General features: G+C 38.5%; 1 protein-coding gene across 1 annotated transcript; it reads right to left on the bottom strand.

Annotated features, from left to right (window-relative positions):
- Nucleotides 1-413: 413 nt before the first annotated feature.
- Nucleotides 414-5594, bottom strand: gatm (glycine amidinotransferase (L-arginine:glycine amidinotransferase)). Its single transcript, XM_064336547.1, has 9 exons — nucleotides 5429-5594; nucleotides 4365-4583; nucleotides 4037-4232; nucleotides 3588-3778; nucleotides 3280-3417; nucleotides 2856-3020; nucleotides 2161-2224; nucleotides 1765-1881; nucleotides 414-1508 (listed from the first exon to the last, which is right to left on the bottom strand). The coding sequence occupies exons 1-9, from the start codon at nucleotides 5495-5497 to the stop codon at nucleotides 1396-1398; spliced, it is 1272 nt and encodes a 423-aa protein (XP_064192617.1). The 5' UTR covers nucleotides 5498-5594; the 3' UTR covers nucleotides 414-1395.
- Nucleotides 5595-15097: the final 9503 nt, after the last annotated feature.

Genomic DNA, 15097 nt, shown 5'->3' with positions numbered 1-15097 from the left:
TCAAGCGATTATCTTCAATAAAGCTAAACACGTTCAATGCGTTTAAAACTAATGGGATCACTTGTCCATGGATGCGCATGCTTGTGAAAATAGGTTTATCGAACAAACTGTTTCAACATTTTAAAAGGCAAAGAAGGAAGACTTTTAACACACGTGTATATTTAAACATTGTGTATTGTTGGACTTGCAGCTGCTAAAAACTACTGATTAGACATAGGCCTAATAATAATCCGCTCTGGTTGCCGTGCAACAAGATCGCCCTCCTCCGTTCAATTCGTTTACAGATCTACGTAAAGGCCTTAGAATGAACCTTCATAAAGACGGAAACCGAATATTTCCATTAATGAAAATATATTCGTTTTCCGTTCGTTCCAGATATCGAACAGTAAGAAAGCTGATCGTAGATATGACCATCAATTTTGCAATCATTCTTTATTGGCATTTAAAGACGTATGCATACTTTGGAGGGGAAAAAACATTTTTCACATTTCATTCACGACGTTTTATTCGTTGAATTGATTGTTACTTGACCTCAGACAAGCAATTGCAATTCGGTAAAATAACAAATCTATAAAGATACAAGACATTGCTGTGCATAATTGACAAGTCAAATAAAGAATAAATGCATGTGCATTGTAAATCTGAAAAGTTTTAACATAACAAAGATACATGCAAAAAAAAGCAGCCAAGCAGTCCAGTAAAAGTAAAATGGTGCATATGGTAACTGGCAAAAGGCTGCCATTGTATATAAGAAATGAGACACAAGGTATGCTTGAAGGCTAATGAAATAAATTTGGACCTCCGACAGTTCTGTAGAATACTTATCAAAACATAAATTGAAGGGGAAACAATGAATCCAATATAAATGACAAAACAATAAATAAACATTAGAAAATACCTGAGTAAACAAGTTAATTGCATGTTATGATGATATCATTATTTAAATGAACATTTCTGGTCTTTTTGAAGAAATTTACAAAATTTTAAAGGAAAAACTGGAAACAATGTCTGGTGTACAATCGGATATTTGTTTTCTTAAAGGAGGTAGAATAACATTCAAAAATCCCTCCTCTATCCATGTCTGTAGCCGCAAGTAACCCTTAAGTGTTCCTTTTCTATTGTATAATTGATGGAATCTGATGAAAAAAAGTCAATTATTACAATAGATGTTAACAGCCAGCCAGAAATGCAGTTATTATTGAGAGCTATCCAGTTCCATTAATATGTTTTTGATTGCCATTTTTTGAACAAAGCTTTTTGCAAGAACACTGTCACACACAGCACTGTTTAATCAATATGGTTCATGCACTTCATTTGCAAGGGAAAATAATTTGCTCATCATTCATTGTACTGAACCCTTGCAAGCTCAATAAAAACTGTCAATTTCTGACTGGGTTAATTAAAATAAGACTGCAGGGTACCACGGCGACGCACGTCAGTTGTCCAGCAGTGGAATCCCCCTCCCAGGGAGTTGGCATGACGAATGTTCACCTTAATTGGTCTAATTCCTGTTGGGATCAGATCCATTTATCAATCAAGAGGCTTTTAAAGACAATGAAAATTCTGAAAAATCACTATTCAGTCAGTAAACTGGTTCACAAAACAGAGAAATACAGTATTAAAATCAACTCTGGAAGAGTACTTGTAAAAGTGACTCTTCATAGTTGAATAAGTGTTTTCAGAGTTGCTTTATCTCTGAGCAGATATAATTGGCAAAACTGGAAATGTTAAAAACATTTTGTCCTGTAAAAACAAAAAACTCACCAAGGCGTTCAAACATCTTTTGGATAGATATTTCATTGGCATCTACCATGACTCGTTTTTCATCCAGCATTAAAACATTCATCGAGAGCCACTTAGAGGACATCCACAGGGGATGATCTAATGGGTTAAGGAAAGAAAACGCTAAGAAAGCAAAAAATGCAACTTTGTAACACATCGCACAGAAAGTTCATGTCACAATTCCTGTTACTTCAGTGAGTTTGCTGAAAATAATTTTCATTTTTGTTAGAAGAAACATACTTTATTGCTTGTATTGTATCTTGTTTTGTTATACCCAGCTGCATTGCCATAGCACTGCCACAGATTCCAAGAACAAATAGTGCAATTATTGATCTAAAATTCAATCAGCCTGCTAAAATTTCTCATTTCAACACGTACCATCGGGAATCAGAGGTGTTGGAGGCTTCACCACAGTCCAGCCAGCCTTGATGAACATATCAATCTGATAAAGACAAATGTCATGCAAGTGCAAGTGAGAAGTGTCCTTCAGAAAGGGCTCAATCATTTCAACAATTCTTCCAATAGATGGCAGTAGAAGTGTTATGTTCATAGCAGCTATAATCACAAGTATGCCCAGGCAGTTAGCACTTAAGTGGAAGTCATACAGTATCAGAAAGCAGACAATAGGATTCAGTCTTAGAGCCTTAGAGCCTGCCCAGAGTAGAAAGACATAAGAAACTCTGCACTTTTGAGGCTACAGAAACATCTGCATCCATCAACATGAAAAGCAATAATTTTTTCAATGTAGTTATTTGTTGAGGGAAAACAAACAAGCAAAAAGATCACACTCTGAGACCATAGTTTTACTCACAGGGGCAACACGTTACTCACGTCAGCACCTCATCTGAATCACAGGTCTCTGGAGTTCCCTGGAGAGGCTCGGAGGAACGCAAGCCTTTCCTGTCCTATTCTAAAGCGTGCCACCAGCAGCGTCCAACAGACAAGTTTCACTAGTCAAGGATGCCGTCTGTGGAGCTGTCTCGATCCGCCCTTGTAAACGAGATGCTAAACCTCAATGGGCGTGATCCTGGCACAGGCATTTGTAAGAATGCGGCGGGAGAGGAGAGGCTAACCTGGCGGCAGGGCCGGTCTGGATTGGACAGCACCAGGCCAGGCCCAATGATGTTGAAGGTGGCATCAATGTGCATGGGGTTGGGGTCCTTGAAGGAGATGATGTGTATGTTGTAGTCGGGTGCGAGGTGTCGACGCATCCATTCAATCCCCATATAGTTTGTCACCTGAAAAACATAAATTCATAAAAACACAGTTCATAGTCAGTCTCACACATGCGCACACACACACACACACACACATACACACGCACACACGTGTACACACATAGACACATACACACACATACACACACAGACGTGTACACACATACACACACACATAGACACACAGACAGTTGTGTATCTGTGCATCTACATTAAGGCCACTCAGATGTCCATCTAGTCCTGTTTATTTTAAAACGCAGCAGACATGGAAGTGGCATACCTGACTCCTCTGGACAAATATGTCCCTTCCAGCACGGATGAAGTCAGCTGCGTCAAAACAAGGCTCATGCTCAGTGGTGACAAACTTGCCTTGAGAGGCAAGAATGTGCCGGTCTTCCACAGATCGAATTGGGTAGTCCTAGAGACAGGAAACGCAAGGAAATTAGAACAGCAGTTTGCATCATCTTCCATAGTGGAAATTCACACGATCACTCGGTTACATTAGAAAATGTGTTGGTTTGCTGTTCAGAAATCATGCTCTCTCTTTGATGAGTCACTAAACATGCTGAGACAGATTTTTTTTTTTACCTGATCATACAGGTCATCAGACATGGTGGGTTTTGGAGCTGTGGTCCACTTTGCACCTTTTCTGAAGTACTCTTTAATGAGAGGTCTGTAGGCTCTGTACTCGAAAAAGCGGGACCTCCATGCCATTGGAGCCTCAATAATTTCATTTCCAACAACAAGAAGAATGTCTCGGGGCATAGCTGCATACATGCCTGAGAAGGCAAAAGGATGGCATGTGCCACAATAAAATTACTGGATTCACCCAGGGAAAAGTGACATTTTTACAGATTATTTTTGGAGAGAAGGGGAGCAGTACGATAGAAAAGTCAGCAAAAAGAATGGTATGACAACACAATCCTTCAACAAAAGCATTTTCTGCAACTGGGTTCAACTGGACGACAAAATCCATCCATTAAGACACACACAATTACACACAATAATAATACAATGAAAAGCCCAATAAATGTTACCTGTAGATGTGAAATCTGGTGTGCTGTATTGGCAAGACCAGTCAATAGGCTCTGGCCTCCTCACAGTAACCCCCTCCAGACGGAGAATATTGCACATTTCCTCAATTTCAGCAATGGCTTTCGTCAAGTGGTCCTCAGGAAACAACTGACCCCCAAATTTTTGGTAGAAGGGCCAATACTTCTCATACGTGTTAGCCTGTCAACATGAATTCCTTGTCAGCTAACTACCATTTAAAAACATTTCCTCCTTAAAATCCAAATGGGTGATATATTTATTAGAAGTGGGGTGATGTTACTATACCAAATAAAATCAGTGCTTAAATGTTACCTTGACCTCCACTGTAAACGGGGGCACACGTGCATTCTCGGCTCTGCCAACAATGACTTCTTCAAGTGGGTCCCATTCATTGAAGGCACAGACTGGACATTCCGGGGTAACGGGTTCAGTAATAGTGTCCTCCACAATCACCTGGGACTGAATGGCAGCTGCTGAACTTGACGTGCTCTGGAATGCCCTCTGTACCCATCCAGTCACAGCTCGGCCCAGCTAATACAATAATACAGAGAGAGAGAGAGATGGGGGGGGTGGGGGGGGGAGAGATTTGAATCTTCATAATGTTCACATCAACAACCACATAGGCCTAAATTATTATTAAGGTCAGTTCAGAGCATTGCAAATCATATAAATAGCAGTTTGAAAATGCTTCAGAACCACTGCATTTATGCCTCAACTCTCATTAAGAGAAAATCAATCATTAGGCTCCTAGGGCTAATAATGGTGTATAATCAAATTAGAATAATTTTTTTTTTAAACAAATTACAAGCTCTACTACCAACCACACTCTAAGGTAAAATAATAATAATAATAATAATAATAATAATAATAATAATAATAATAATAGTTTTGATCCAAGGTTCGTTGAATGCCATATCTCGGGTCCTGGATATAATGTCAAGGTTCTGTGAGGAGTGGATCTCCGTGTCACTGAGTTCGCTGAGGACAGCTGCCAAAGACAACTGTTTGCTATCACTCACAATTCTAAAATGTGCCGACAAAGAAAAAAGTATCGTGGATGTTTTTTGTATGAAAGAAACTTACCCCTTCCATTTAGCATTTGTTTGCATGTTAAGTAGAACAGATATTTCCCTCATTTAAAAAAATACTATCTCAGTCGTAACCATAACGCAAAATAAAATAACTTATTAAATGTAAGAAAATTAAGTACGTGAAATGAACTTCCTCTGTTTATATATTGCATTAATGTTATATAGCCTATGTGATATGGATTGGTGAGTAGGCAATTAGTTGTTAAATAGGCCAACTAACGATACTATATTGTTTATTCAATTCCTTCCGCAAAAGGAAAATAATTATATAGGCTACATACTAACCATAGCTCCAATAAGGTGAGCTGCTTCAGCTCCCCTGCTACCTCCTCTCAGACATCTGACCCGCAGCATCGTCCTCGGATTCGATATTGAAAGGTAAAAAGAGTTCTTGCGGCGCAAACGAAGCCCAGATTGTCACTTCTGAGATTGTAGGACAGAATTGGTTCAACGGGCCAATTTATACCCCGGCGACACTTGGTATTGGCGGCTATAAAGAGTTGAGCAGCAACGTGACTTGTTTGAAAAAATGGCCCATGAAAGTGGAAACCTTGCAGCAGCACATTCTTATCAGTCGCACCCTCAAACGAATGGCTTGGAAAAAGGTGGAGTAACCGCTTATTTAAAACGATGAAGTGTGAATACTTACATCATCCAAACACAAAGCTGCAATTTGCAAGAAAAATGTGAATGAATACTTACGTTTCTGAAACGTTGCAGCCATTTAGGTCACACAGTGTCGATGCGCTTTCTTTTCTTATGTTCAAAGCAATAGAAATGCATAAAATATGAGTTTCTCTTTACGTTGTGAGAACTCTTAACTGCACCACGGTTAGCATTTAAAATGAAATTCTAACTGTGCGCACAGGTGTATTGGTATTTCTGCATCAAGAGAAGGCTTAGCTTGCCATTTTGTGGCAAGAGCACAATTTATATCTTACAAGTAGAAAGTATTATAGCTTTAATGATATGCATTTTAATCAGATAACCCCACCAACTGAAAACCTGGCGTTTAGCCAAGGGGGATGAAAGCTAATCTCGGCACAGCCCTTTATACGTTTTTTTTTTTTTTTTTTTGGCAAGAATCATTTTTTAAAATTACATTTGTGAATGCAAAAAAGTATTTTTAAAAACACTTCAGAAAAGAAATTCACAGATTTCCTGCCTGTTGGATAGTTCAGTGGTTTTTTGTTTTATTTTTTGTTGTTGTTGCAGACTAAAAAGGGGGGACAAACAACAGATTTCATTAGGGGAACTATGTTCAGAACACCCAACTACATGTAATTGTAAGATCTGACATAAACTGAATGTATATCTTCATTGTTAGCAACAATGTAATTCCAGCTTGGTTCCTGCCCTGTTTCAAGCTGGTCTAAAACTGGTTTGGAGATGGTCAAGCTGACAACAAGATGGTTGAGATAGCAACCCTGCTGGCAAGACCATGTCCAACTGGTGGTCCAGCTTGGTTCAGACAACAGACAATCACCAAATTCCAGATGGTATCCAGCTGGAGCAGGTAAAGTAGGTAGCTGGAATTTCCACCAGGGCCATTTCGTGCAGTTTTTTGTGTAATTAAACTGTGCCACAAACCGGTTCTTGGAAACCCAAATCTGAAAGCATTATTTATTTTACTTTGCATCTACAGTCAATACAAAACATGCTGTAAAGGTACCAGTTGCAAACATTCTCATTGGAGCTGAAACGTAATAATTATGTAATAGATATGACACAATATTACATTAAATTCTTATCACCTTCAAATCATTAACATAAATGTCCAATCGTGAAAGAAACTGTGAGTTTATATTACTAGTCTATTTCACAGTCAGCCATGGCACATTCTTATACTGTACTTAGCCTCAATTGACACTGAGTTGTCGAAATGGAAATCCACATCTGTGCTGCCTACTGTAAACTGATCTAATCGGGAATACTGATTGCTTATGTCTGCAAGGCATGCTCTACTTTTAGCATATGAGGTAACGTGACTTTAAAGATATCCCGACAAATTCAAATAGTCAAGGCTAATGTAACAGTCATGGCAGGAAAGCAAACAAACGATTAATCCTTCACTGAGCATGATACCATGTAAATCAACCATATGTGATTATCATTACTAAAGTACTGTTTAAAGAGAACTGAATTTTGTCACGTATACAGTACAGCGCATTGGCGTAGACAGCAAAGTCCACAAGAAGTCCAAAGTGGTCTGTGCAATGTGTACAGTAATAAAGAACAAAATATATCTAAACGAACTGCCTTCTCTTGGCTCTTAATTTTCACAGGGCAAATACAGAGCTGCGTAGAAGAAAGAATCATTTTTGGAATTCTACTACTTTAAACTTGCTAGTTTGACAGTCAGCATCAAGCAGGGGCTGAGAACACTGATGGCTCTAATGGCCAGAGGTGGGCCTTCCAGGACCAGACTATAGCTTGGGTTCCTGGGCCAATCTGACTGAGAAAGAGGGCAGACAGGTGATGGTGGAGGAAAGCCAGACAGCAGAGGTAAACAGCCTCCTTGCTCACAGAGAACAGTTGTCAATGGGACATTGGTACTGGGACAGCGTCAGGGTAATTGCTATGGTCCTGAGACGTGTACAGTAACTCTGTGTGCACGTGTCTGAATACACTGCTGACTGTCGTGAGGCGATTGTGCCAGGAGGCACAGTTTGCAGATGGAATAAAAATGAATTAGAGTACTGTCATAACCCCATCTGATAGCAGTGTACATGGCCTGCCTGACGAGAGGTAACGCTGTTAAGATTGAAGAATAATATATGGGGACATCTCTAGTTTTTCGGACCCTGTATACATCTGGCCAAGGACCAAAAAAGGACTCGTTGTGGGAGAAATTGTAATTCTGAGATTGGCATATGTTCAGACATTTTTATAGGATATATTCTAGGATATATAGATTAATTAGTCTCCCTGAATCAACTTCTGAACAAGGGTCTGTATCAACCCACAGTATAATCGCCCACAATAGCCACTGTGCTTTTGGCTTGACTTGTAAACAGGACTTCACATACAAACAGACACTCACCCATACTGACACACGAACTGTCACAACCTCAGCCACACACACTGCGGTAAATGTGGAGGTGGGGTGAATGTTTGAACACCAAACCATGCTCGGTCTCAGGTTTCACAGAGAGGCTTTCTGAGACCTGGGTGTTACAAATTATCCACAGCGGCCTCCCACTATGTCTCCTGGAGTGAGATATGATGACAAGGGTTAAGGAGTGACCCAGCTGTAGCAGCCCTGAGCACATTTCTGGGGCTAATAAGAAGGTCCTTCTGGACCCTGTATGTTTGTAACACTCTGTTACTCTGTATGTAAACATTCCTGTTTGCTTATTCCCTTGCTGATCAGTTTGTAATAAATCAATTTGCATTCAATTAGTACCTTGGGCGTTGATGACTCTGTTCTTTGGACTTTGCTTCTTGATATGTGTGGCCATTGTGAGATATCCCGCAAGTAGGAATTCTTAACTATTCATAATTAAAATATTTGGAAGTTATAAGCAGATTTTTAAAAACAAATACAGCATTGTTTTGAAGTGGAAATTTAAAAAAGGAACAAATGCATTATTACATTGTCTGGGACAAATGTTTCATTCTTTGTATGCATCAATTTTTCAGCAATTCATCAATAGATCATTCATTGTTCTTGAAAAATAAGTAGTTACATATCTTCATTATGACCATTAAAGCAACCAAGCTGCCAAGGCTTTACAGACACAGGAATATAAAAGAAGGTGACACAGTGGAGAAAGAAGCTGCCTTTGTTTTTACCTGGCCTACTTCGGGTCTATCTAGGTTTCCCCACCGCACTGCTCAACCAGAAATCTAGATCTAATCACTGCTCCACTGCTGCAATTTAATCTTTTGATTTAAAGATTTTAACTTCAAAGAGAAAGTTGGAGTGGATAATCTCTTCATGCATTTACTACGACAAGAACACATTATCAGTTCCAAAAGTTAGCAATACACTGAAGTTTTTATCTTGGTTTCTACAAAGCCATTGTATAGGCTAAACGAGGAAATCAAATATATTCCAATCCCTTGCATAGCTGAGGGATGCTGTGAAAGATGTCCTGCCTGCTATTAGGGAGCAGTATGTGACCGTGTTCACACCTCCATCCCTCAGGACAGGCAGGACCTTCCAAAGCCATGCTGCGTACATCTACATATGTGGGGCAATGGGTACTATGTGTGAGGCTGGTTTTAAAAATTACAGAATCTCCCCAGGAGGATATACCACAATGATTCACAGTTTGTATTTATTTATTTAGTCATTTTTTTGTGGGGGCGGGGGTAGTTATGGGGGTCTTACACAAACCTTTTTGGGACTGCAATTCCTTTAATATGTGACAATCAGAGGGCTTTAATTAATCAAATAATAGCACTCTGTGTGGATCCCTGATGAAAAATTTAGCTCTATCATTTTCAATCACTGCGCACAAGTAAAAATCATCTCAGGAGGCTTTTCACTTTTCATTTTCTAAGAGGGCAATTACTTTTCACATGGGTGATATCGGTGATTGAGATTCAGCAATTTCAGCTTTCCCATCGGAACACTAACAAAGGAGCTCTCTATGCATTGGAGCCATTTTTCCCTTTTTGAAAAAACATGATCTCCATGCCAGCACCCACTCCAGAGAGGAAAAAAAATTGTTCCTTCTTGTGAGAGATTTTAAGCAGTAGGGTAAACAGTAGGTCAAAGGTCAGTCCACCATAGACTGAAAGTCTCTTCTTGAGATTATGTATTAAGAGACTTCGAACATTTGGGAGTTGATAAATGTCAAACCAGCTGACAGGCCTGAAATGTTTAGTCTCTGCTGACAGATGAAAAGGTTTATCACTTGGTGGCATGCAATGTGACGTGATTAGTATGGATGTCAATAAGTGTACTTCTGTCCTCTATTTTACAAATATGTATGCTAAACTCAACTTTCATTTTATACAGAAAATTCTCAGCCTCACAGTGATGGAAACGCAATGTGACAGCAATACAATACACCAGAGAGGTGCTGCGGTATCTATGCAACATTTCTGTCTTCTGTCCTGAGCGGGGGAAAGAACTAAGCCTGGACTATTGAAATGGCACCCATTTGATTCTGATTAATAAACTGTTGTAGAATGTGCAGGGCTTTCTCTAAATTGTATGCAATCACCAACATTAGCCGAGGCAATACCATATGATTAATCAGTTTATGATGAACAAAGCGAGTGTCCAGGTTTATATGCTATATTGAACTGAAACTTGAGGGCAGGCACCGACTTGAAAATCGTCAGTGTTCTTAACTTGTTTCCAGGAAGCTGATTTGAATGAAGACTGTATACGTGCTGTCTCTCTGGTCTTAGACAGTGAAGCTGCGTATAAATTGACAGCTCAAGTGGCGTTGCCTGGTGATGGGACAGCTGCCTGTGCTTCTTGGCATGAACTTTAGCAGTGGGTCTATGCTCAATGTGTCACCCAAGCCAACTTCCAAATCTGTTCAGGTTAGCTCACAGCTGGTTTCCAAAAATATAAATAATCATTTGGTTGCCATATGACTCCTTTTTTTTCTGAATGACCTTAATGTTAGTGTCAGATGACAGAACTTGGAGTATATTGCCTTGAATGAAAATTGTAAAACTGCTACTTAAATAAAAAGCAAATTGATATTTAAAAATGCACATGCATAGCTGTGAAACTGTAGACAAGTTTTTAAAAGGATAACAAGTATTACATAGAGACTATAACATGTTATTAAAAGAGATATATAAAATACATATATATCTTTCTCCAAAATTTAAAACCAACATATTTCAGCAAGTGTGGAGTGGGGTTTGGAGCAATGTAAACACTTTCTTTGGCCATTGAAACTTTATCCGCACGTATCCTGTGGGATCACTTCTCAGGTCATGCAATTGGTCTCCTAGCCAAAGACGTCAGTTCTACTGCCCTAGATTGGTTTCCCTCTAGGAATAGCAAGTGGCCTTTACTTGGAAATACCATGTACAGTGAGTGTGAAACCATATACCCAAATGTTGTGGAATGCAGGAGTGTTTGGCAGGTCACACTTTCATGAGGCTTCATTATAAGTTTTAATCATCCTAGCATTCCTATCATAAATGGGAGTATTTTCACAAGCCTGTAAAATGACATTTCATTTTCTGAGGGCACATTGTTCAACTTCCAAGTCTCCCTATTGTAATTTTGTCCTCTTTCTTTATCTCATCCCTGTTTTCCATGTCAATGGGGCGACAGTTTAGTATAAACGGGAGAACTGGGCTTGAAACCCCCGGTTGCAACGTGGAAACAGGTTTGATTCTCGAGTGGGGCACTCTGTTGCACCCTTGAGCAAGATACTTAACTTGCGTTGCTTCAGTAAATATGTAGTTGTAAAAATGGAATATATGTCAAATAATTTTAACACTTGCTCTCAATAAGAGTGTCTGCTAAGTGCTTACAGTGTGACAATGTGAAACTTATATCACTTGATAGAGTTGTCCAGTTTGAGTCAAATTGTACACATATAATGGCTAGAAGATTTCAATGTGTGTAGAATATGTTTTAGGTGTTTTCCCCAGGCTACACCTAGTATGGTTGCCAGTTAAGTTTCTCTCCAATGTTAGTAACGTTTGAGGACATTTATTCATATGTCTCATTGACACATTGAGAAGCCATGCTGTCTGCAAACTGCTAGGTATGTGGAATTGAATTTTCTATGCAAGCAGGATTTTCAAAAATTGCATCAGGACCACCCTGAGAGACAATTAGCAGGACCACAATGTGAGGCTCGCTATTGGCAATGGTGCATACAAAACACAGAAAGAGTTCTTGATGTGTTTTCACAATAAATAAATAAATAAATTAATTAATTAATTAATTAACTGAATGAAATGCAGTATATAAATATATTTTGATTTGAGATATCCATCAGTGATTGAGGTAACATGCAGTGCAGTTGTATCAGAGATTATTAAACTGAAATATTCCAATTTGATTCTCTTCAGTTATTATTTAAATTACACTATCTAAGAACTAGGAATAATCATAATTGCAATTCAAGCATTGAATTCGGTATTTGTTTATGAGGTCCAATTCCAGAATTATGGTAGCAAATGGAACCCCCCCCCCCCCCAAAAGAAAAAGAAAAAATGAAAGTACATTCTGCATGGTTATTATTAAAGGGAATTAATATTAACTATGTACACAGTAGCATTTGAATGTTTGACAATTAATTTGCTAAAGACAGAAATTATGATAATCATTCAACATTCATTTAATCTACAATTTAAAAAAAAATCTCTTGTACTCTAACTTAGTTGAGTAAAAAATTGTGTAAGTCGCTCTGGATAAGAACATCTGCTAAATGCCTGTAATGTAATGTAATGTAATCTGATATTGCTCAAATACTGCTCATACTGTTATTTTTCCAATAGGAGGTGCCATTCATCCACTGAAGGAGTATAAATTGATTTCCATGGTCGAACTAGCAACCTCTAGCCCGATGTGTTACTTTGTAGCTGCATTTCTCAGAGCTTCTTCAGATGGTGCACTACTCCCCTTCAGAACTGAGATATTCACATCTACTTCCTTAAAAGTGTGCTTTCTTTATCATATTTTATCACTGCCATCAAATATCCGAAAGCTGACTCAAACCTCCCGTCACCAGCTTCACCTTTCCCCTCCCTCCCTCTCTTCCCAAAATATTGATAACTACCAAATCTCAATCGCAGAGTTCACAGTTCTTAAACAAAGAACGAGCACACAGAACAAAGAGCACAGAGTGATTATTTTCAAGGTAACAGCATATGTATAAGCAGCGCCTTGTTTTAGTGATACAGGCTTGGCTGGGAAGGGTAATTCTGCCCACTCATGTGTAAAAAAATGTTAATGTAATCAATAAGAAGTTTGTTGTAGACACAAGTTAACGTTGCTTATGCTATGACATGTTGTAATGAGCAACTGAAGTGGTAATGTTAATTAACTGTAACACAGTTAATAGGGCATTTTAAATGAAGGACGGTATTTTCTTATTCTTTAAGCAGTGTTCATCTGTAAAGGATGCAACATGTGGAAGAGCACAGCCAGCAAATTCTCAGTGGCCAGGGTGAACAGCCAAGGACAGTAATGCCCAGTCTGTATCTGAATCTTTACCAGGAAAGAAATATGAATCGAGTCAAGCTCTTAAAGAGACATGTCTGATATTGGGATGACTTTTATGGCCAACAACCCCTGACTTATAATAACTAGATAGTTAACAGAAGGCAAACATATAAATGCCACCGGAGTCACAGTTATAAAAAGTGATGTTTAATACAAAAATGTAACAAATACAGTAAGCACAAATGCACACATGTACACGCACATGCATTTTAATGATGGGCATTGCAATCAAGACTGTATTCTGGAATGATGTTTGAGTTAAATAACCTAGTTTCATTTTGTAATTTTATTTTAAATTGGAAGACAGCTGCATCAATTACTTAAAGCCATTTTTTAAAAGAAAGCCTTACCACACTAATATACATTTTACAGTGAAAGATAGTTCACATTATGGAGCTTTTTGATTTTATCCCAGACTTAGTGCATGTTTTTAATTGCCCCAGTTTTTTATGCAGGATATTTTAGACACAGAGGTTTCTGATGACCTGCTGGTTTCACAATGTCTGGTATAGGGGCATTGACAGGAAATACAATTTATATAACACCAAAAGCACCATATACTAAAACATTATGCATAATATCAAAAACTCCATAAAGTGAGCGCTCTCTTTAAGCAGGGGTGCAAATCTGCCAACTCTAAATAGGGCCTCTTCTGCTCCAGAACTCCAAGCAATGCAATTCAATTATGCATTTTATGAAAAGTCTAAACATTAATAGATGTTTTGAACATATAGAGTAAGTGTGTTGTACATGTGTTTCTTTGTATGTTTTTTTTTTTTTTTAGAAGCAGCAGACTAAGTTGCAGATGTCCAGATATTCTATTTACCTGTTCGGTAAAGTAACATGGATCATTTTGTATCTTTGATGCATATCGTTACTAATCACAATTTCTTAAGCTCTTAATAGTTTTGTTGGGCATGGATTGGTCTTCAGTGGTTGATGCACTTGGAGGATAATGTTAGTGGATGTCTCATTCAAAGATGGAGGAGGAACTAACTTCATTGAATTAATTATTATAGAACTCAATAGAAAATGCTGTCTCAATATTGTTGTCACACTGTTGTCAAACAGGGACCTTAATGGCAATTCATAGAGACCAAACAATCTCACCATACATGAATATCCAAGCACAACATGGGCATTAAGCAGAATAATGTTTCTGTGTTACAACTTTTGTCCACTTGGTGTCGCACTTGTTACATAAAGAGAGCACTCAGTTTTCAGACATTTGCATTAGCTACAAAACGCAGGTTGTCCAAACTTGCATGTTTTTATGTTCATGCCCCCTTAAATTAGCAGTTACTTAGTACACGATGCGTATTGTGTGTGCTTTGAACATTGACTATTATTATTATTATTTTTATTTGCATATAATCTCCAGTGAGGCTGTCAACTTTCACAATTTCAAACATTGAACAAATCCATTAAATTATGTAGTTCATGAACTATGCTGAGTTTGGCCTGCATGTCTTCATCATTCTTCAACTGCTGCTTAAAGTTAGTTGTCATCACTATATATGCCCATAGAACAATTATACATGTCCATACAACAGAGGCATATGAAAAGGGTATGAAGACACACTGTACATTCTACTTCAAGAATTTGGGCTTTGAGTCTGAGGATAGGATTGCACCTGCCTGAGAAGACAATGCTGTTAACCCCCCATTTAGGGATAATTGCCAAAGGAAGACAAATGAAAACATAAAAATGTTGAGATTGTGTGTGTGTGGGGGGGGGGGGGGTGTTCAGGGTGGCTCGGCAAAGGGATGCATGAAACAGAGCAGCGAGTAGA

The sequence above is a fragment of the Anguilla rostrata genome, chromosome 5 (genome assembly GCF_018555375.3).
Source record: "Anguilla rostrata isolate EN2019 chromosome 5, ASM1855537v3, whole genome shotgun sequence".
Classification (NCBI taxonomy): Eukaryota; Metazoa; Chordata; class Actinopteri; order Anguilliformes; family Anguillidae; genus Anguilla; species Anguilla rostrata.
Note: the sequence above shows the minus strand (reverse complement) of the source record. Positions and strands in the feature narration are given on the sequence as shown.